Genomic DNA, 23,294 nt, shown 5'->3' on the forward strand with positions numbered 1-23,294 from the left:
CGACACACTGAAAAATCCTTTTCAAATTTACATTTTCCACTTTGCACCTGAAGGCCCAAAATTGTATTTGTGCTGTTAATAGCCCAATAACCGGAATGGCTGACTGATCAGTCATAAGTACGGAAATACCCATTGCAACCTCTTGACAGACTTTACTCTTCACAGTTCACTGAGCAGCTTCTTCGTGTTCGTTCAACGCTTTGAATCAAATATGCAGCAGGTGAATTCGAACCCTAATATTTTATTCGCATAATTAATTTCTCTGTACTTATTTACTTCGAACATTTCCCTGCAAAAAGATTTATAATTTATGTTATTTAACTTATGAGTTTTTGGTATTGGGGCAAAAGGGTGGAGGATCTGAGGCGGAGGTGACATGGGAGGACCAGCAGAACATCAACAAATTTGGCAGGTTGAATAACCGGTTTCACGAGCTCGAGGACGAGATCAAATTTGCCAAGGTAAAATCTTTTGACTTTTTTTTTTCTCTTTATGTTTCAATGGGGTTTTTACTTATTTATTGTAAGTTTTATTTTGGTTTTGAAACTGAATTTCGTTGAATTTCTTGTGATGGGGTTCGATAATTCGTCCAACCCAAGTTGTAAATTTGCTTTAATTTCATGGGTTTTTGGTTGCTTAGATTTTTTGTTCTTCTTTCTGTTTAAAGATCAAGTTTTTTTGTCCCTATACTTGATGTGATTGCAAAAAAATTGGAGAATGCCATGTTCTGTTTTTTGTCTTGAATTTGATAAAGTCAGAATTAAACTTGTTTTAATGGATTAGTGACAACGGGTTATAGAACTTGTACCATGTTTTGAATTAAAAATGCGGGAAGTAAAGGGGATTGTAATCTGAAACTGCTGCTATGCTGAAGACGGATTGACTTGTTCGTTAGTCTTCTAGGTTTTGCGGGATTGTTCAACCAGGTGATTCTCAAACTAGCCCGAAAGCAACGAGTTTTATGTTGTATAATTGGCATTGCTTTCAGAAAGTCGCTTTGACAAATGTTGATATCGGAATTGCATTTGATTCTATGGTTTTAGTGGATGGTTTAACATGAAAAACTTGTTGGCCGGTGTGGAATAGGGTTCCTGATATGTGCCAACTGACTAATCATCAAATTTATCGTGATCCTCCATGCCGGGATTCTGTGTGATGATAATTTTACATGTATCTTTATATCATAGTTTACTTTAGCACAATTGGTTTTCCTTGGGAGATATATTGTCTCTTCAAGCAGGGATAAAGGCCTATACATTTTGAATTTGGTCTTGTTTTCCTTGGGAGCCTTATGGTCGATTCTCTAGTCCATTGATTAATCGGTGATCATTTTGTGACATAAATGTTCTTCGGATATTTCAATTTTCCTCTTAAACTAAGTTAATCCAATTTCCACCTTCAAAAAAGTTAATTCAGTTTCCAATATTGTTTTAACGTGTTAAAGTTACTTACGAATTATATCAGATTGGTTCTCAACTCTCAGTTATGGGTATTACTGTTAACAGTTGAACTTGAACACGAATTGTGCCTTCTTTTGATCCAATGCTGCCATCCAGGAATCAAAGGATAATCTGGAGGATGCTAGCAACGAGTTGATTCTCACTGACGAGGAGGTGGTCCGGTTCCAGATAGGTGAAGTCTTTGCCCACGTGCCGAAAGAAGAAGTGGAGAGCAGGATAGAAGAGATGCAAGAAGCGACGAGCAAAAGTTTAGAGAAACTTGAAGAAGAGAAGGCATCTATTCTTGCACAGATGGCTGAGTTGAAGAAAATTCTGTATGGAAAGTTCAAGGACTCCATCAATCTAGAGGAGGATTAAAAGCGTGACTTTGTTTCCGTAGTTCCGTTTCTCGAATGATTCGCTGTTGATATGAATTTCATTGTTCAATGTTGTTTTTAGAAGGAATTGTTCACTTGTAGTTTTAATACATGAAGAAACTTGTTCCACTTCTTTATTTCAGAAAGTCGATTCAGATTTTGCATCCACTTCTTTATTTCAGAAGGTCGATTAAGATTTTTGCAGTAAAACCCTGAAATGCGGCAAATGTGGGTTAAGTTTGTTGGCCAAGATATCGTGCCTACCTCTCGAATTTTCCTTCACAAAGTGGCCAAGCTCGCGGCAAAGTAGGGAGGTATGTGATAATGTTTGGGTCAACATACCTCCATGCTCAAGAGAGCATGTTCTATGTAATGATGGTCTTTCTTGTCCCCCTTAATCTCTTCTTGGTAGTACGAGGAGTGACTCTTTTTGCATTAGATGCGGTGTTGTTTGTACCTCCTTGTACTACTTCTCTCTAGTTGCTGTTATTTGCTTTTGCCTCGTGGTAGGCTTCTTTGTATCTTTAGCATATTTGTCCGGATAATATATTATCTCGTTCGCCAAAAAAGAAAAGTGGCCAAGCTTTGACCAGCTTTCGATTCTTACTCAAGGACTTGTAACTCAAATGGTTGAATTTCTAACATGCTTAAATCAAGGGAAATTTTATTTAAACTCATGTAACTTATTTCTACACTCAACTTACTCTTTGCACCCATTTGATTTTTAACTAAACTATTAATATCTCTTTAAACCCTAATTTACTACCTAATATACCCCCATAAACCTAATTCAATATGTGGATTTATTTTTACACCCATTTGATTTTTAACCCCATAAACCCTAATTTACTACCTAATATGCTACTATCTGCAAGTTTGTTTGGTTTTTTGGGGTGCAGTTTTTGTATTAGGACTTTTAGGCAATACTATTTACACCAATAGCTACATTGATGCCATGATTTTGGGGTGTAGTTGAGAAGAAAAAAATAATATAAAATCATAAGAAGCAAATGAAATCCAAGATCCTTGCAATATCTGCAAGTCTTTTTGGTTTTTTTTGGGGTGCAGTCTTTGTATTAGGACTTTTAGGCAATACTATTTGCACCAATAGCTACATTGATGCCATGATTTTGGGGTGTAGTCACACTACACCGATAGAAAAGAAAAAATATATATAAAAACAAAAAAGCAAATGGAATCCAAGGTCTTGCAATATCTGCAAGTCTTTTTGGTTTTTTTGGGTGCAGATGAACAGTGGGAGATCGACTGCAGCAATTTGCTGTTGCAGAAAAATAAACAAACTATGTGGGATTGATTGAAATAAAAAATTAAAACCAACTCATATTCTAAACTCTAAAAAGTTGAAATCAAACAAACAAAAAATTCATAAATTGAGTCATACCTTGGTTAGAGTATTCAAAACTTCAAAATCATCATCCATCACTTATTTTTCTCTGAGACCTATTAGGGGTTTTAGTCAAAATAAACATAGAATAAACAAAGAGTGATCGTAGGGTTTAATTATAGGAGTAATGTTATTCATACCATATTTTTGTACCATTTTTTCATACCATCTTAGATGGTATTTGATGAATATCATTAATCTAATTGTAGTGTTTTTTTTTTTTTTTTTTACGACTAAGTCAAGGGTATCCCAAAGGCTTCCTAGGCCCAAAGGACTAATCCTTCCGCGCATGTGAAATGCTCCAACTGTGCATTGCAGCACAGTGCCTGCCCACTTTGACAGCTTTGGGGTTCGGCTGGGGAGCACACCCAACTACGCAAGAACCAATAGGTCACTCGACAGTGGTTTAATTATAATGTTTGGATTTATTAATAAATTTGAGTTTTATTATTAATTTTATTTTATACTTAATAGTAATTATGCAATCGGGTAAAACAGACAATTAACATTTAAAATTTTAAGTTTGGTGTAAAAAGATGTTACATGGGTTTAATAAAAATTTTCTTAAATCAACGATTCAAGCACATAAATAATGTTCCACATATCTTAAACTTTTGAATCAAAATTGTGGCCATTCAAATGGGAGTATGATTATCTTCCCTCCAAATTTTCCTATCCTTCCTTCTCCGCTTATTTGAATGGTCACGATGAAGTCACGTTAACATCTTGTGTTGATTTCTTTACAAAGAGAAAAAGACATTTGACAACAAACAAAAAAAAAAAAAAGACAAAGAGGAAAGTGAGAGGAAAAGGAATTTGGAGGGGAGAGAATCCTATTATGTTCAAATGAAGGAATCAAAATTAACTTCAGCTTAGCTAAACAAAGAAAGTAGTAAGGTCAAAGAAAAACACAAAGTTAAACATGCGAGAATTCCTAATTAGTGAAACAAAAATGGGAAGAAAATGATAAATTTTTGGAAATAAATAAGTTTGATTTGGATTTAATCAGAAACAAATCTCAGAGTAATTGTTTGCTGCACGATTATATTAACGTCCATAATTAATGGTAATTATTCGATCCCGCCATGAAATTTGCCCGTTACCATTCCTTCATTTTTCTGCATACATTTTCATGAAATATATAAGCATGCTTGATAAATGTAGAGGCTCGGGATCACGATAATCCATTCTTTGCTTCTCACGCATGAGTCCATTGACGAAGATGAAGCTTCCCTGCCGTTTCATCTTCTTCACCATTTGCCTCTGTGCTCTGTCGATGAACACTTGTGCTAGTTCCATTGGCTCCCACTACAAAAACGTGCCTTCACCTGTGCTCGAAAGGTCACTGGACTCAACCATGGAGCTTGTACAAAATGTGGCCTCTGCCATGTCGAACATCCACATGTATGCTGATCCCGATGTCGATGCCGATGCCGGCGAAGATGATGATCGAAATCTGAAAATAGCTATTTTACACTGTGGATATGTTCTTGGTTCAACCTATGAAGCCATGAATTGGTCCCTTTCCACAATTCATCAAGGTCTGCATTCTTAACCATCTCTTAGTTTCTTTCATGAATTAGTGAGTACTTTTCCAAAAACCCAAATTAGAATTCGACACTAAACAAACAATTAATAAATAAATTATACGGGTAATGTTAGGAAGACTAAAATTTTAAATTAAGTTTACAAAAATGTGTCACTAATAAGAAATAAACACATTAATCAACGGAACTGTATCACACTAAACTTAAACAGACAGTAAATCATATATAAACTAGGGTTTATTGCATTTTTTACTCTGATTAGAGAATGCTAATGAGACTCTCTCAAAAGTGGGACTCACAACAATGGACTCTCTTTCACCTCTTGTTTTTTACACAATATTTTATAATATTGACAAAGAAATTAACGTTAAACTAGAAGGAGACATAGAATCTCCTTAGCATTTCTCTTCTGTTTATTGTTCCTCCGATTATATTTTGACAAAAACTTGTAACGGGTTTTATTCACATTTTGTCTAGAACAATAACTAAACTACTCAAAGTCTCATTGATTTACAGATTATAAACAATACAAAGGGAAAGGTGATGTAATTTCCCATGCAAGAACAAGGTTGAATGCAAATCTTGAGAGACAAAAGACATGCGTGGAAGCATTTGATGGTACCAAATACTCCATGATTACACAGAGCTTCAAGCAAGTTAGGTCATCAACCCAGGATCTGCTCAAAATGTTGCAAGCGAAACCTGGTCGTATTGAAGCTAAGGCTGGCCTGGAATTCTGGAAAACTCCGAACGTCACCGTTTCTCAAGATGGGAGTGGGAACTTCAGAACAATTACGGAGGCCCTGGCGGTGGCTCCGAGTCACAACCAGAATTACTTCGTGATTTTTGTTAAGAGAGGAGTGTACAAGGAGAACGTGAACATCGACAGCTCGAAGTGCAATCTGGTCCTAATCGGTGAGGGCATGGACGTTACTACAATTTCCGGCAGTCGAAGCTTTCGTAGTGGTTGGGAAACATTTTATTCTGCAACATTTGGTAAGGCACCAGAATGGACATATATATGGTTTGAGTTATCTAAAAATTCATATCGAATAACAGGCTGACAAGATAACATGTAACTGTGAACTTTCTATTTCAGCGGTTTCTGCAGATGGATTCATTGCGATGGACATAGGGTTTGAGAATACAGCCGGACCAGAAAACTATCAGGCAGTTGCGCTTCTATCCGGAGGCGATCGCGCAGTTTTCTACCGTTGCAAGATCAGCGGATACCAAGACACGTTGCTTGTGCATGCCGGTCGTCAGTTCTTTCGAGAATGCCAAATCAGTGGCAGCCTCGACTTCATCTTTGGCTACGGCGCTGCTGTTTTCCAAAAGTGTTTGCTCACCGTCAAGAAAACTATACCTGGCGTAATCAACACTGTCACCGCTCATGGTCGCTACGCCCCTAACGACCCCACCGGCTTCTCCTTCCAGTTTTGTACCATCTCCGCTGACTCCGACGTAGCCGCCGCGTATTTAGGTCGGCCTTGGGGAAAGTATTCGCGTACAGTTTTCATGCAGTCGTACATTAGCAATGTTATACAGCCACAGGGTTGGATTGAATGGAAAGGGACATCTGCACTCAACACTTTGTACTACGGCGAGTACACGAATAATGGGCCAGGTGCCAGGCTTTCAAGCCGGGTCAATTGGCCGGGTTACCATGTGATTGAGAACCCGGCCGAGGCTGATGAGTTTACAACAGCCAAGTTTATTGAGGGGGACTCATGGCTTACATCTACAAATGTTCCATTCATCCGTGGATTGGAGGACTAATTCGGTTATTAAACATAGATAAATGATTTCCATGCTCTTTTTCTCCTTCTACGTCATGCTTTACTTTTATCTCTTAATTCGTCTCTCATTTATTCAATCCAAAGATTAATAAATAATATGGATGTATAAAATTAGATGACTTCAATTAATATAGTGTTTATATTCTCTTACTCAATATTTGAGCTTCATATGCTTCGAGTTGTACAATGTTACACCTTTAGTAAGAAAGTTTGATTATGTAGCTGGTCACACCATTCAACTTTCTATTAGTATAGTAGAGTGCCCAACCAAGCACTCCATCAAGCTTTTCCTATTGAAGATTTCTCAAACTTTGCTGCAAGCCAGCATTATTAATACAACCAAGTAAAAAATAAAAATATATTAATACAACCAAGTAAAAAATAAAAATATGTTATCTCTCTTATTTTTGTAACGACCCGTCTCTAAATATTACGGTTTTTATAATTTTATAACGTAAAATTACGAAAATGCCAAGGTAAAAAAGTTGACTTTTGTTGACCGCATTGTCGTGTCACGTAATATCTGTTTTCTTGACGTATCCTTGTAGCACTCGTCACTACGAGCGTGCGGTGGCACGTGTGGCAGCGCGTGGGGGAAACCTGAGGCCCCTTCTTAGGGTTTTCGACGTGCCGAATCCAAATCCATTGTCCGTTTTCCCAAATTCGACCGTTTTGGTAGAGTTTTACTAAATGGCCTCTATATGTGTTTAGGTGCATCGGTGGGAAGTGACTCCATCCTCACTAGCTCGAGCGGCTCCTAGGCAACAAAATATATGGGAGTGGACCTCTTCTAAACTTGCATGTTTTTATAAAATATTAGGCTTGCATGCATCGAATATGTTTTATATTATATTTTCCGGATTTTTACATTTATGGTTTACGAGATATTTATGATTTATCAAATTTACATTTTACTAAAGGTTATGAAATATTGGGATTTTCATATATGAAATTCTATGGATTTACGATTGTGATTTATTTGGATTTATGAATATGGGTTATCATGGTTGCGATGAGGCTTTGAGATGTTAAGCTCTGGATTTGATATGAGTTTTGAGGTATGTTTTCGATACTTATCTAGTGAGTTATTATACAGCACATACACACAACCGGGTATGTAGACGTCTATGGCCATAGGACATGGTTGATGATATTGATGACATGCCCCCAGCTTCACTAGCCCGGGGCTAGTGTTGGTGTGATATGTTATATGTATATGTTTCTTCTCTGGCATAACTCGGAGTCGTACAGCTTCACCTTCGGGTGATGGACCACCCTTCTTCTCCGGCGTAACCCGGAGTCGTACAACTTCACCTTCGGATGATGAACCCACTGCATATACATATAATGTTATATCCTCTTCTCCGGCGTAACCCAGAGTCGTACAGCTTCACCTTTAGGTGATAGACCATGGTTTCTTCACTGGCGTAACCTAGTGTCGTATAGCTTCACCTTTAGTGATGGTTATGCCTTCGGGCCACTATGATACCCCTAGAGAGTACATTATTGATGAGATTTACAGATTTGCCTTCGGGTGACGATAGCACCATTATTGAGCACTGGTTTACATGTATTGTTTTACGAATGCATTTCATGGCATGCTAGAGTTTTCAGAAAAACCTATATGTAGTATTATATATACGTTTTCAAAACAAGGGGTTAGTATGTTCAGAAAGAAAATGATTTTCTTATCATTAGTATTATTATTATTATAAACTTTGGTTCACTCATCCTTGTGTTTTGCGCCGCTTTAGGAGTTAAATTCAAGACATACGATCCCGGTGTTAGGGCACTTCTGCTTAGGCATCTTCGAGCCTTCTCTGTATAGGTCCCATTCCTCGATTTGTACATTTCTAAAATAATTCTTTCACATTATTCTTAATTAGTTGTATACTCTGAATACGGTTCTGCATTATTATATTTCTTTCTAATCATATGTTTTAATTCGCATGCCTGTTTAAAATGGTTTCGTCATTCTCGAGTATCGGTCAGCACGTGTCTATCCTGATGTTTGGAGATATCAGGATTGGAACGTGTCGATTTTGATCACGTCCAAGGCGAAAGTTACTATAATCAAAATAGTCCTACTGAAGTCTCTCAAGTTACTATAATCAAAATAGTCCTACTGAAGTCTCTCTTCTAATGTAATTTCAATCATATGTCCATCCGGGATTGTACAACATCTCAATAACACTAAACTTCATGAAAAGTCGTAATAAAACATAATCGTCATAATATTTTTATATTTAACAGAACAAGAATTCGAACGACAATTTTATGTTGCTCCGAAGCATTCACGAAGTATAATATACACCGAATATACTAGAAAATACACCACAAACTGTTACAGAAGTAGTGATGATGAAACTTTACCAACCATTTGATATCAAAAACAAAAAACACAAACAATCAAACACCTTTGCCACTGCAATCGCTACATTTTCTCTCTACAATTTGCATCACAGCCCTCCAAAAACCAAAAAATTCCAATTTTCCAGGTAAAAAATATCCAACCCCCTCAGTAAACTGTAAATCCGAATTATCCCGAAAACCCGATTTTACCGGGTCCAACTCAAATCCGGGTGTAAGAAGTCGGCGGGCGGAGGGTCTGCTGGCTAGAAACAACCGAGACCAACCCATTTTCCGCGGCGGTCTCCTCGTCGAGAAACAAGTCTTCCGTCACGCGAAACGCCGCGTGGAGCCCAATAACCACGACGGCGACGATCAGTGCCACCAGCACGTTTAAACCCACGTGAGTGAATACCAGCCCCACGACAGTTACCAATCCCAGCACGACGGCGACGACCCTGTCGTCGAAGCTCTGATTGAACAGAACAACGGGGGTGGTGCGGAAGAAGTAGAGGGCGAGCCAGGCGACGAGGACGATGAGGAAGACGATCATAGAGATCGGGTGCCAGAGGAGGCTGCAGAAGACGATGAAGAGCGTCGCCATGACGTAGTTGACGCGGAAGTAGGCGGTGTTGCGCTTGATTCGTGCAATTGCGTCGGCGTAGTTGTAGGGTACGGAGAAGGAGGTGAGGGAGAAGATCTCGGGCCATGGGCGACTCGTCGGGTACACGGTTTGGGAGTTGAGAGTTGGGTACAGGGGTTGGGAGGAGGTCTGGGGTACAGGGCTGGAGGTAAAGGTGAGGTATTTGGAGGTTTGCGGGTCGATTTGGGCGGCGGTGACGGTGGTGCCGCCGTAACCCGCCGGTGTTTTTAGCGGCATTGTTGGTGGAAATTGGGGGAATTTTGGTGCGAGATGGGAAAGTTGGGCGGCGGAGGAAGATTCGACCTCGATAAATTGAGAGGAGGAAGTTTTTTTTTTTATATTTTTTTTTTGTTCTTTTTTTTTTTTTTTAAGTGGGAAAAAGCAGTTTGTTGTTGAAACACAACTGGAATTTTGCTTAAAAAATAGTGGTGCCCTTCTGTATCATAACGTCAAGTTTCAGTTTTTATTTGTTACCTGTGATTGTGGCATCCACGTGGACGAAGAGGAAAATGGGCAGGGCATCAAGGTTTCAATTTCCGTTAATGAAGAGTTCGATACTATATTATTGCGACTCGTCTATTGTGCTATTTTAGCCTAATTTCTTCTTTTTAGTGTAAAACTTAGATCAATTGGCGGATGTTATGACGAAATTTGCATCAAACAAAGCATTTTACAAATGATGCACCAAGTCGTTTCAATTCCGGCTCGTACAATCGTTCATTGAAAAAATGCACGACGCCTCGTGACAATGCCGCTGTCAATAGGTCCCGGAAACAGCTCAAGTCCAAACGTAATCGGAATCTCGCCATCGCCACCGTAGTAATGACAATGACATGTAGATAGTAGAGATGCTTTACAGTGACAGATGTAGGGATGAGTTTAGATGGCTCTGTGATCAGCTGATGTTGTATGTTTTTTTTAACCGAAGTGATAGCGTTGTTGTCGTGGCTCTGTGATAGCGTTGTTTGTTGATGGTGTTGTATGTTATTCTCTAATTTAATGTTAGACGTGAGTTAAGTTAGTTGGTCTGTCCGCGATTTAGACGGGAGGAACAATAGGCAAATAAGGAGGGTACAAATTACTCGAAAACACTACCACAAAATCACAAACATTTATCCCAAACAAAATTGAAGAAAGGAAAGCTACCGGAATTACTATAGCAATCTCAGTTTCTAATTGGAACAGCACACCACTATGATGAAAGAAGGGGAAACGATCTCAATCCGGCATAGTAGCCGGTCCGCCTCCTGCTGACTGGTCGTCTTTGGATACAGGCATCCCAGGCATCCGGCAAACTATGGTTTCTGTTTATCAGCGCCATGAAATTTCCGTCCAGCTTCAACCGCTTCTCTGTAAAGGGGCAAGCAGTTAGCACTTGAAAACCAGAGCAGGTGAACCAAGAAACCAAGGAGGAAGGATCCGAGGAGCTTTCGAATACAAACCTGAAAGCATCTACAAGTGCCTTGTTTTCGGGGTCCCGCCTCACGCCCTCATAGAAAGAATTGGCAGCTTCATCAAACTTCTGCAGTAACAAATAATATTTCATGGAGATTGTTCTTTTTTCTTAGACAAATTATATTTGAATACGTGGGAAGATGAGTACATGCCTCCAACAGTCGCAACGCTGCACCTTCTCGGTACCAAGCCTTCCCCCATTCTGGCTTTAATTCCCGGGAGGTCTTTCCGTCAGCTAATGCATGCTCGGCTTGACCAAGACACATCCAACAAAGGCTTCGGTTAGAAAACAAAGTAGCATCGGTTGGGTCCAGATCAATAGCCTGAAAATACAAAGCCACCGAATTTAAGTAGCAGCATTTCGTAAGCAAAGCAGGTCGGTTGTTTTCCCCATTACGCACACTTCACAAAGCAGTCGTCTGAACTATTTTTCAATTGTACATCACAACAATCAAACGTTGCCCTTATACTATTCTATATCGAACAGGACCCACAGTAGTCCAATAAACTTGTCTTAACACAATTAGGAAAATGATTAATACTAGTAGCAGAGAAAGATGTATACTACACCTGTGTATACGCATCAATGGCTGTCTGATAATCCTTTCTTTTGAAAGCATCAGTTCCTCTTGATTTTGCTTCTGCAGCTTTCTTCTTCGCTTCAGGTGACACCTGAAGAAGTTGTTAAGACGTAAACGCAAAACAATTTAAATCTTAATGCTAATCATATTTCAAGAATACACAAAGTATATCTATAAGCCAGTATGGTACGTTAAGTTACAGGGTAAAAGTGAGCACCTCAGGCAGATCTTTCTTCGGTAACGCACAATCTTTCGACACATTAAGTTCCTTAAAATTTCCCACTGCTTCCTGAAAATTTTGACATGCCAGAGGTAGCTTAAATGGGAGCCAAATCTAGAGAATGCTGTTATGTTATGTGTTCATATACAAAACATAGATTATGAGGCAATATTAGGGCAAATCGAAGCAACCTATTATTATGTAGTTTTGTGGATGTATTATATGAAATGTCAAGACCTTGGTACCTGTTGTCTACTTGTTTCAGACTGCATATACTCAAGTATGTCGTCAACTGTCCATTTTGGGATACTTTCAACTTTTGATGTCAAGGGAAAGAGAATCTCAACGGCACTGCGGTTCCCTCTTCCAGCTGCAACCTGTATTGGCTTCAAGCCATCCTGTGGTGAAATAAAAAGTCAACATCAATCTATGTGCCACTAAAAGATCGGACAATCCAAATTATAGAAAGAAGGAAATCACCATTTTCTAATGATAAGAAAAAATAATTCATACGTAGGGATGGTGAACTACCTCATCAGTGATATTGGGATCACCTCCACCTTTTAACAATAATTGCAAAATCTCTGGGCTCCCAATATCGGCAGCAATGTGCAAAGGGGATGCTCCACCAGCACTAATATTTACTTTGGCACCAGCCTATACAATAAAATGGAAAAGTAAATTGCAGGTAGAATGATTATATAAAGATTAATGTGTCCAGAATCCTTACCATCTCTATACAAATAAAAATTGAATTCACATTGACATACAAATTGTTAAAGCATACATAAATTCTCGTATCTGCCCCCGCCCCAAAAACAAAAAGGGTAGAAATCATTTACTTGCCACTTGCAAACTCGTTTTGCTATATTACCGGAATACTAGGACATAAAACCAAACCTGAATCAATAATTCTAAGCATGGCAGTGAACCAGCAGCAACAGAAGACAGCAAAGGCGTAATATTGTCATCATTTTCAGCATTTGGCTGCAAAACAGAAACCAGATAAATGAACAACATACGAAAATCTCACCACATAGTTCAGTGACATTAAGAAAACACTTTGTTATAACACAATTATTAAGGAATTACCAGAATTACAAGTGAACAAAGTGTGAAAACAGAAAATCCACAAAAGCAAGTTGTAGAAATAAATATAATACTATATGATGTATAAAATGAGAACGTTTAGCAGATGAGGGCCCCATTGTTCATATGACAAATATGACGAGAACCGAGAGAGACCCTAAAAGCATGGGCTAGTTTCTGCTATCTTCATGAAGAGGTACCCATATTATAGACACTTCATCAAATAGAACTTCAAAAAAAAAAAAAAAAAAAAAGCACGTATTTAAATATTCAAAAGCTTACATTAGCATTGTGTTCTAGTAGAACTTTCACGGCATCTTGTTGACCATGACCAGCAGCCCAAATTAAAGGACTTCCAGCGTCACTTTGTGAATTAACATCAGCACCTTTGGAAATCAAATACCTCAACAACTCAATGTCTCCTGCAAACAAGCACAAACCATTTATTGATGAAACGCTACTATGAGAGCTTTACATTTACAAAACTAAATTAGAGTTTAGAAAGCTCACCTAATCCAGCAGAATGATGAAGAGCTGTGGCTCCCAATTCACTAGCTATCCCAGGATTGGCACCAGAATCAAGAAGGTATTTTGCAGTTTCGGTATGTCCTTGCCGAGCAGCATGGATAAGTGCAGTTTCACCTGCAGACAGTATAAATTTCTACCAATTAGACTTATGGTATGCCAATAAATGCAAAGCTCTTAGATTAAAAGCATGTGTCCGCTTAAGTTTCTATATCACCCAAAGAGATTCTAAAGTCGCATTCTGGTCTCGTTAAACAAAAACATATACTGTATAACATAAGCACATACCGTCTTCATCCTTTGTATCAACGTCAAGTTTCAGTTCCTCCAGCAAGTACTTGCACACCTCAGTTTTTCCCTCTCTCGCAGCAAAATGAAGGGCCCCTCGCTTGTTGGCATCCTTAATATCAGCCACAGTTTTGGCCAAATCCTTCCCTTCATCAAGCTGCCCGGCCAAATCTACCCGAAACAAAACCCCAATAAAATTTAACAAATCATTGAGAAATTGTGGAACTATTCAATTACAACCACAGCAAATTAAAACAAGCAAAAAAACCCAATTCGTCACAAGAAAGATAAGGCATTGTTACTCACTCTTTAAGAGATCAAGATTCCCAGTAACAGCAGCATTAAGAAATTGTTGAACTTTATCCCTCACTGCAGTAAATCAAAGAATTACTTTTCTATTTTTTATATAAGAGTAAAGGTGCAATCTTGAAATTTACAAAATGATACGAATTCAAAAGAAATTGGGATTATGCATCAATATATACACATACATACGAATTAAAAATCATGGGCAATCATAAATTAGTGAACTTTTTGCCTCAGAAACCAGATTCAAAGAAAAGGGGTGAGTGATAAGAGTTGGAGAAGGAACCTGCAAGGGCAGCAGAAGCGTCAGCGGCCATGGGGAGGGTAGAGAGAAGAAGAAGTAGTTTATGTCGTTGGGTTTTTGAAGGTGCGAGCAGAAAGAGTTCAACTTTCGGTTGGGTTGAGACACAGAGAGACGCAGAGCCGGCGGAGGAGGAGCCAAGTGTTTCTGGGGTTTATGGTTTATGACTGCCACGGCAAATGGGAAACACAAAGAAAAAGGGTCAATTTATGCGGAGGCAAACTTTACTTTTTGCTTAGTTTTTACTTAAGTGTAGTTAATTTTACCCCAAGTTACTCAATTTTATCGGGAAAAAAACTTTGATAATGTTGTCTGACTATGTTATAAGATATTTCTTACAAAATAATAAAACGTTTTATATTTTAATTCTACTTGACTTTTACTGTCTTAGTTAAAGAATTTTTCATAATTTTTGTTTTCGCTCAATATATATATATTTTTTAGGCAATATTTCTCGTTTCGATTTCACTTTAGTAAAAAGAAAAAGTAATCATCCATCTATGAAGTGATCAAGAAGACAATGCTCTTCCCAAAAGAAATGTTTAGGGTTGTTTTTCAAAGGAAAAAGACAAAATCGATGCTACATAGTTGACGAAGCTTTGGATACACTTAGAACATTCTAGGTTTAGAAAGAACGTAATACATAAAATTTTAAAAGTTAAAACTTATCTAGGACTCACATATTCATGTATCAATTATTTTCTAATACTAATAGGATTTTCAGTATATTTTGTACCTTTCTAGTTTAAGGCAAATAACAATTTGGTTTTTATTATTATTTTTAATTGGAAAACAATTTCGTAAAATATTATTGGCCCCTCTTCCAGCTATCTGTATAGTTTTTCTTTTAATGTAACCAGCACAATGTGCGATGCAGATTAACTCTTATGTCATGGATGAAAGTACATCAATTTTAATTAATATGAGTACATCAATGTGATCATCATAGAATTTTCTCCGATCTTCTTGAGTAATAAGCTTGCAGTCCTTGTTGATTGATAGTAAAATTCACAGGTTGACCATAAAGATAAAACCAAAGTAACAAAAGTAATATTTTCGGTGCCAAGAAATGAGTTGAGATACTCGCTCCATTTCTATGTTTGGAGCCAACAAACTAAGAAATCTAGAGCGTTTAAGAGAGAGAGATCTATATGGTTCAAGAGTTTGTTTTGTATGAAATGGGCCAATAATATAAGCTAATAAAGGTCACATGATTTAAATTGAGTGATCATAATATTTTGAACTGTCGACTCTGAACACAAAAATCTGGAGAGGATTTTTAATTCCATAGAAATGAGTCGATGCAATATGTATTGACAATTATCATAATAAAAGTATTAATTTTTCTAAGAATATGAGTCTATTTATTAAAGGCAATTGTTTACATTCCTCCAATTCCACTTTCACATTCATCGATAAGATCGGATGTGCTACTAATGGTGTGGTTGCATGCATGTGAGATGTCCCCAATATTATACATCATCAAATTTCTCTGTGTCCCAAAAATGATATCTTACATGATAAACGTGCTGCGCAGAGCACCAAGAGAAATTTAATTGGATTCAAAACTAATGAGAAAATTAAGCAGATTAATCCTCCAATCAAACCAACCAAATCTGATGATTGTCAATAGATCCTTCTTAATTTGCAGTTTTTTGCATGCATGCATGCCACTAAACATGTTCAATCTCTCTGATATGGTAACTAGTAGCAGAAATTAATCCAGAAGTTGATATCTAAATTAATCATAACCTTATCGATCTTCTTCCTCCTCTCGATCTCCTCTCTCCTCCTTTTCCTGTATAATTCTATGTCTGTCTCTCTCTTTCTCTCTAGAAAGTAGAAATAGTTTCCTCTGTACAAGCAAAGCCATCTCACACTTCAATTTTCTTAATCTGCACCACTCGCTCATGACCAAGAATAAGCTCTTTTTTCATGTTTTGCTTTTGCTTTTGCTTTTTAATCCTCTGTACAAGCAAAGCCATCTGATGATAATTCCACTCTTCAAGAAGATTGGATCACTGAGCAAGCCACAGCTTGTGCCCAATGCCTCAACTTGGTCTTCACCTGTTCAGGATTATCACCTACAAAACCCATAAGATTAAATTAATATGTTTCAACGGATGCTAATCACAATCAAGTTGTATTAGTAATTTTATAAGAAACTATATATATACTACCAACATTTTAGAATAATTACATACAATTAAAATTAATCCAAAATACTAATTAACTACTATGATCATAAATTGTCTACATTATTTCATGCATAGTCGATAAGTGTAATAATATTTAGTAAGAAAATGTTGTATTGTTAGACTTTGGTGATTATAGAAAGTCAGCACATACCTGGACTGCATATCTTCCATGCATCTGTATCGCTCCTAGGGCTTCCAAACGACGAGTAATGTCCACCCATTGACGACGTAGAATGGCGGGCGCTAGCGCTATTCGGCGTGGACGCGGGGCTCGGTGAAAACTGGCGGTTGACGGCGAAGTAAAGGTCAAGAGCGGGCAAGGTAGCGCTCAACCTCTGACCCTCCTCCTCATTGAACCCAAACCCTAGCTCAATGCACCCTTTGAGCTCATGCAAATCCTCGTCGGTCAGATGCATGTCATCGGAGTCTCTGATCCCATTCATCCTCCTCTCCTGGCTGAGAATCTGGCGCTGCCGCCTCTCCCAGGCGATGTCCCTAGGCGTCTCGCACATGGACAACTGCTTGCTCAAGCGCTTCCGGCTTAACGTCTTGGGCGGTGCCAGCGGCATGTGTTGGAGCTCCTCCTCGGAGGACGAAAGGGACAATAACGGCGACGATGATGACATCTTCCGTCGGTGTAAGTTATTGTCCTTCATTTTAAAGTAACTAATTATTAATTAAACAAATTAACGTTGAGTTTGCTTAATTAACCAAATGCATGCACGCGGTGGTGTAGAGTATGAATGTATGGTATGACGTTTATATACGTGCGTGTGTGTATATACTCAATCCCAAGGTGGTGATGGTGGCAGCGGCAGCGGAAGGAAGCCACCGCGCCAACCGGACAAGAAAGTGCTTTCGATCTGAGTGTGGGACGGGGGTTGGGTGGGGGAGGGGGAGGGGGAGGGGTTTTTTTTTTTCTTCCCCAAAAAAGATAATCAGAAGGAGAAAGGATCAGAGAGCAATATTTTAGGGTTTCTGAGGTGCATGATCTCTCACCAGCCCGACCAGCTCAACACAGATGTTGTGTGAAGAGCTTTAATGGGGACAACGAGGGTGGATGGACCTGCGGTTGCCGCGCACATCCGTTGCCATTTCCACCATCCGTTTCAAACTGTCACTAACCAAAATCCTCCCTAATTACTTTGTTAATTTTGGAAGGTACATAGTACGTACATATCTTCTCATATTCTAACAAAGATCTTGTGCATGCATGCTCCCTAAATTTATGTATGTTTTGTCTTTGGATTTTTAGCTAGTGATACTAAAAAAAAGAATGATAACATGATCAATGGTTACCTACCTTTGACAACAGTATCATTCTAGATGTTACACTTTTTAAATATGGGGAATAATTAAGATTTTCGGACTATTTTTCTCATAGTGGACACTTATGCTTAGTTTATATCATGTGATTCTTCTTTAATTTATTCGCTTCAAATATGAAGAAAAAAAAATGTCCAAATCACATTTTTTTTTTTAACATACAAGTGCTACTATTTGGATCAATTGATGACAACCTCTGTAATACACATGTAATTAATAATGTGATAAGTAAATGTAGTGTAAATAACAATTTTTCACAAATAAATGTGTAATTGACAAAAAGAACGTTGTAACACATTTGCATGATCTTTTAGTTTAACGAGTTGTTAGTAGTACTCCACAATAGTCATCGTACACTCTTACATCATTCAAAAAAGGAAAATGTTACGTTGTGTTCCCTGGTTGACCGAAATCTTAAATTGCAACTTTATTGATTTGAATATTTTGATTGAAGGACAAAATATTGAATTTTAGTATTAACTAAAAACTTTAATAACGGAAATTAAAAAATTCTCCTTAAAATCATGCAAAGATTAATACCAAATAGGAATTTTCAATTTTTTTTCTCAAATTTAAATTGTGTGAAATCTAATCAGATCTTTTATTACAAAATAAAATGTTTTATTTTTTAATAAGGGTACATTATATATATAAAGGTACATTTTACATATAGTAAAGTGGTACATTGTACATTATAAACATATGAATGGGTACATTATAAATATGTTATAGGTCAACAAAACATTAAAAAAAATTATGGGTACAAATAACAGTTTAAAATATTGGTTCAAAGAAAATAAATATATAGGTACAACTTAAAACTAAAAAGAAAATTGGTACAAAATAAAAGAATGGTTGCAAAATTAAAAATGTGTACAAATTAAAAATAAAAATATGAGATACAAAATTTAGATATAAATATAAATAAACCAAATGTAACGTTTCTAACACTAAACGAATGTATTTGAAAATGATTTAAAAATTTTAAATATGTTGACATGTAAATATTGAAACAATGACATAGATATATGACCAAACGGCCTTAAACAAAAATTGAAAAAAAAAAAAGGCTTGAATCAATGAAATAAACAAATGAGGGATGAGAACCTAATTTCTTCTTACAAAAAATAAGGGAGTTAATAATATTCATAAATAGTCGTCATACACACCTCCAAAGAGAGGCAACTCATGTAGAGAGCTGTTATTAGTACCAAAAAATGTTACCCTCCAATTTCTTTGTGTTCATTTTCTCTTGTGCATGTGTTTATTCAGGAGAAGTTTTGAATGACCTTTTGGAAGTGTCAATAACATTTAAAAACTTATTATATGTCTTTTAAGAACTGTAAATAACTGCATTCAATCTCTACTTTGTCATAAGAAGTCTTGAGTTCAATCGTATAAACAACATTTGTTGGTAAAATAGTATAATCTTTTCTCAAAATATTCAACTTCTATAGTCACTACGAAACACCATCGATATTTTAGCTTTAGATTGTTGGTTGAGAGTTTTGAGACTTGAGAGAGGTTTCATATTAGTCGTTGTGTTAAAGATATCACTGCAAAAGAGACCTTGCAGGAGGTCGTTAGAGCAATCCTCCAGCTTATGAAACTAAAACATTAAAAAAAAAGGGGGCTAAATTCAGCCTGTTATTTACTACAAATAGGAATTTCAAACGTTGTCACAACCAACCAAAACCTGTACAATCTTCGATTCTTGCTCCCAACCATTGGTTTCCGACTACATTCCCGGTTGTCAAACAACAACGGACGTCTCAGAAACGGAAATCGAAACGAACTAAGCAAACAAAAGTTCCCACGCTTACAGAAAGAAAAAAAAAAGACGACCAAATATTCAACCGTTTGTCTATGTCTTCGTCTTGCCTGGTCGAGTCCTTGAGGTCCAGGTAAGACTGCTAACCGTTTTTGAGTTTGATTAGATATGGCGTAGGTTAACACCATCATCCATAGAAGAAGAATACAAAGAAAACGCAGAAACAAAAAAAAAACGCTTTTCGTTTCTCCGGGCGTACAGGAAAACTTCTAATACTTCTTCATTATTGATCGGAGTCCTCCGTTTTCCTGTACGCCGTTGGCAGAGCTTTCGGCCTCCGTCTCTTTTTTCTTTTTCTTTTTCTTTCCTTTTTATTAGCTAGCAATATGTACATCAAAACACCAATTCTTCTATTTCTCGCCTTTGCATCCGTGTTCTTGAACGGCCTCGATGCTGCAAACCCGGGCTCAGATCCGCTGATCCTTGGCTGTGGCGCTGATAATGAGGCCAAAGATGCAGATGGGAGGAAATGGCAACCGGACAAGAAGTACCTTGCCGATTCATCAAAGACAACCTCGGCACAAGCGCAGTACCAGGACCCTGCGCTTCTTTCCGAGGTTCCATACATGAAAGCCAGGATTTTCACCGCGAATACCACGTACAAGTTGCCTGTGCAACCCAAGCAGCGCTACATGCTTAGACTTTATTTCTACCCGGCTGTGTATGGCAGCAACAACGCTGAGGGGTCCTATTTTTCGGTTGTTGCCAATGGAATCACTCTCTTGCAAAACTTTAGCGCTTCAATCACTTGCAGGGCCCTTACACAAGCTTATATCATGAGAGAGTATATGTTGGCACCCCTCAACAAGGATTCCCTAGATGTCACCTTTTCGCCTTCCTCGGGGTTTGCATTTGTGAATGGGATTGAGCTGATTGGAGCCCCTGACATGTTTGGCGACGCTGCAATAGTCGGGTCTTCAGACCAGACTTTTGACGGCAAGAGTTCAAATTTGCAGACCATGTTTAGAGTGAATATTGGGGGGCAGTTTATTTCCCCAACCAATGACTCCGGCACCCTAACAAGGACATGGTACGATGACTTTGCTTATGTATATGGTGCACAACTTGGGGTCACCAACGAGGCCGCCAAGAACGTAAAAATTGACTACAAAGATATGCCACCGTACATTGCTCCCGTTGATATCTACAGGACCTCGAGATCAATGGGTGAGAAGAAGGACATCAACCTCGGTTATAATCTCACGTGGGTGTTCAACCAAGTCGATGCTAAATTCATGTACCTTGTGAGGTTACACTTTTGTGACTTTTACCTCACAAAAGCCAATCAAATAGTGTTCACAATCTACATTAACAATCAAACCGCCGAGGCTGAAGCAGATGTGATCGGATGGACAGGAGGAAAGGGAGTGACTACATACAGAGATTATGTGGTAGCGGCCAATGAGGGTTTCAATGGTGACCTCTGGCTAGCTTTGCACCCTTCGAAGAAATCAAGTCCTGAGTTCTACGATTCACTCCTCAATGGGGTGGAGATATTCAAGCTCGAACAGGGGAAAAACTTGGCAGGCCCTAATCCCAAGATTTCTGACATGTTGGCGAAGGACGAGCAAGAGAAGAGAAGCTTTCAAAGTCAGCAGCAGCAGGGAGGAAGCGGTACCAACAAAGCTCACGTGATTGGCGGAGCTGCTGGAGGAGCTGCAGCCTTTGGCATAGTTGCTGCATTGTGCATTGCTGTGTACCAACGAAAGAAAAGGGCCCCGGGAAGTGATGCACACACTACTAGCTGGCTACCAATCTACGGAAATTCCCATACCAGTGGCACCAAATCAACAATCTCAGGCAAGAGCAATGCTAGCACCCACTTGTCATCAGCTGCTCAAGGCCGTTGCAGGCGTTTCACCTTCCCTGAGATGAAACATGCTACTAAGAATTTTGACGAGTCTAATGTCATTGGTGTTGGAGGATTCGGAAAGGTGTACAAGGGTGTCATCGATGGAGGAACGAAAGTGGCGATCAAGAGATCTAACCCACAATCAGAGCAAGGAGTTAACGAATTCCAGACCGAAATTGAGATGCTTTCAGAGCTGAGGCACAAACATTTGGTCTCGCTGATTGGTTTCTGTGAAGAAGATAATGAAATGTGCTTGGTGTATGACTACATGTCACGCGGCACAATGCGAGAGCATCTGTACAAGGGCAACAAATCTCAAGGTCAACTGTCATGGAAGAAAAGGCTGGAGATCTGTATTGGAGCAGCAAAGGGACTTCACTACCTTCACACTGGCGCTAGGTGGACCATCATCCACAGGGATGTCAAGACGACAAACATTCTCTTGGACGAGAACTGGGAGGCCAAGGTTTCTGATTTCGGGCTCTCGAAGACTGGTCCCAACATGGATCAAGGCCATGTTAGTACAGTGGTGAAGGGTAGCTTCGGATACTTAGATCCCGAATACTTCAGGAGGCAACAACTGACAGAAAAATCTGATGTCTACTCGTTCGGAGTTGTCCTCTTCGAGGCGTTGTTTGCAAGGCCGGCTCTCAACCCTAGCCTGTCGAAGGAACAGGTCAGTCTAGCAGATTGGGCTCTACATTGTCAAAGAAAAGGAATTGTGGAGGAAAACATTGATCCTCACCTCAAGGGGAAAGTCAACATGGAAAGCGTCAAGAAATTCGCAGACACAGCTGAGAAGTGCTTGTCCGAATCAGGAATCGACCGCCCCACTTTGAACGACATCTTGTGGAACCTCGAGTTTGCGCTCCAGTTGCAAGACGACACAGATGGCTCGAGTCACTCCTCAAGACGCGAGAGAAGTGACTCTGACGACCCCCATCTGAGAAACCAGAACATGATGGCAATACACTACAGCAACCTGAGCCTCGGAAGCGAGAGTGATTTGGTTGAAGAATCCAACACCAATCCCAACAACAACAACAACAACAACACCGCCACAAATGAGAACACCGGCGACACCAGCGCAATCTTCTCACAGATTGTCAAGCCAGAAGGTCGATAAACGATATGCTCTTGATTCCTGATTTGCTGTAAGATAAAGCAATATGGGATTAATCGAAGAAATACAAACCAACTTACAAGATTAATTGTTTTAGTTCCTATATATGATTCTATAGCTATTTGTACTCTACTCAAACAAGTTCATACAGAAGTCAACTTTTTTCTTCCCGGTGTGGTATATGATATAAAGTTATAATTTGTATAAAGTTTAGTCTTTCTTCTAGTATATTAATCTTGTATACACTATATACTATGTACTGTAAAATGTTGAAACCGAAAAGAACGTAGAATGAATCGTTTTGTTAGATTCTTCATTTTTTTTGTTTCAGTGAGTGTGAATTGTTCAGATGTTTTACACTTTTCCCTCTACCTTCTCGAGAAACAAAGAAAGATTTTTGGGTTTCATACAATGTGAGCCTAATTATACTTACTAAACCCTAAACCCCAATTAAAATTTTAAAAAATAAAAAAAACTAGAATGTAGCAATCGGAAGATGGAAACTTTACAAACAGTGGAGCCGGAGCCGGCCACTGATCTAACACCGATACTACCCCAACGACGGTGTATATACGTTGCGCTATTTGGCTGCTACGTCTTGCATGCATGCTGCAGAAAATAAATTGGAAAATATGTCATA

General features: G+C 38.6%; 6 protein-coding genes across 6 annotated transcripts; 3 read left to right on the forward strand and 3 right to left on the reverse strand.

The window, feature by feature from the left end:
• Window positions 1–85: 85 nt before the first annotated feature.
• Window positions 86–1,984, forward strand: LOC126617648 (probable prefoldin subunit 4). Its single transcript, XM_050285697.1, has 3 exons — window positions 86–220; window positions 351–461; window positions 1,557–1,984. Exons 1-3 carry the CDS (start codon window positions 212–214, stop codon window positions 1,815–1,817), a joined length of 381 nt encoding a protein of 126 aa, XP_050141654.1. The 5' UTR covers window positions 86–211; the 3' UTR covers window positions 1,818–1,984.
• Window positions 1,985–4,425: 2,441 nt separating this feature from the next.
• Window positions 4,426–6,547, forward strand: LOC126618312 (pectinesterase-like). Its single transcript, XM_050286352.1, has 3 exons — window positions 4,426–4,762; window positions 5,285–5,764; window positions 5,868–6,547. The coding sequence occupies exons 1-3, from the start codon at window positions 4,426–4,428 to the stop codon at window positions 6,545–6,547; spliced, it is 1,497 nt and encodes a 498-aa protein (XP_050142309.1).
• Window positions 6,548–8,783: 2,236 nt separating this feature from the next.
• LOC126619550 (PRA1 family protein E-like) lies at window positions 8,784–9,922 on the reverse strand. The gene has a single exon (XM_050287958.1). The coding sequence runs from the start codon at window positions 9,794–9,796 to the stop codon at window positions 9,140–9,142; it is 657 nt and encodes a 218-aa protein (XP_050143915.1). The 5' UTR covers window positions 9,797–9,922; the 3' UTR covers window positions 8,784–9,139.
• Window positions 9,923–10,614: 692 nt separating this feature from the next.
• On the reverse strand, window positions 10,615–14,518 carry LOC126619549 (uncharacterized). The gene is made up of 13 exons (XM_050287957.1): window positions 14,310–14,518; window positions 14,024–14,086; window positions 13,718–13,888; window positions 13,415–13,546; window positions 13,187–13,326; window positions 12,716–12,802; window positions 12,347–12,472; window positions 12,061–12,213; window positions 11,813–11,884; window positions 11,585–11,686; window positions 11,167–11,337; window positions 11,002–11,081; window positions 10,615–10,909 (listed from the first exon to the last, which is right to left on the reverse strand). The coding sequence occupies exons 1-13, from the start codon at window positions 14,338–14,340 to the stop codon at window positions 10,855–10,857; spliced, it is 1,383 nt and encodes a 460-aa protein (XP_050143914.1). The 5' UTR covers window positions 14,341–14,518; the 3' UTR covers window positions 10,615–10,854.
• Window positions 14,519–15,665: 1,147 nt separating this feature from the next.
• Window positions 15,666–17,474, reverse strand: LOC126619551 (uncharacterized). Its single transcript, XM_050287959.1, has 2 exons — window positions 16,674–17,474; window positions 15,666–16,408 (listed from the first exon to the last, which is right to left on the reverse strand). Exons 1-2 carry the CDS (start codon window positions 17,176–17,178, stop codon window positions 16,329–16,331), a joined length of 585 nt encoding a protein of 194 aa, XP_050143916.1. The 5' UTR covers window positions 17,179–17,474; the 3' UTR covers window positions 15,666–16,328.
• A 2,096-nt stretch (window positions 17,475–19,570) lies between these two features.
• On the forward strand, window positions 19,571–22,970 carry LOC126617818 (receptor-like protein kinase ANXUR2). The gene has a single exon (XM_050285876.1). The coding sequence runs from the start codon at window positions 20,006–20,008 to the stop codon at window positions 22,655–22,657; it is 2,652 nt and encodes an 883-aa protein (XP_050141833.1). The 5' UTR covers window positions 19,571–20,005; the 3' UTR covers window positions 22,658–22,970.
• The last annotated feature ends 324 nt before the right edge of the window (window positions 22,971–23,294 follow it).

The sequence above is a fragment of the Malus sylvestris genome, chromosome 4 (genome assembly GCF_916048215.2).
Source record: "Malus sylvestris chromosome 4, drMalSylv7.2, whole genome shotgun sequence".
NCBI lineage: Eukaryota > Viridiplantae > Streptophyta > Magnoliopsida > Rosales > Rosaceae > Malus > Malus sylvestris.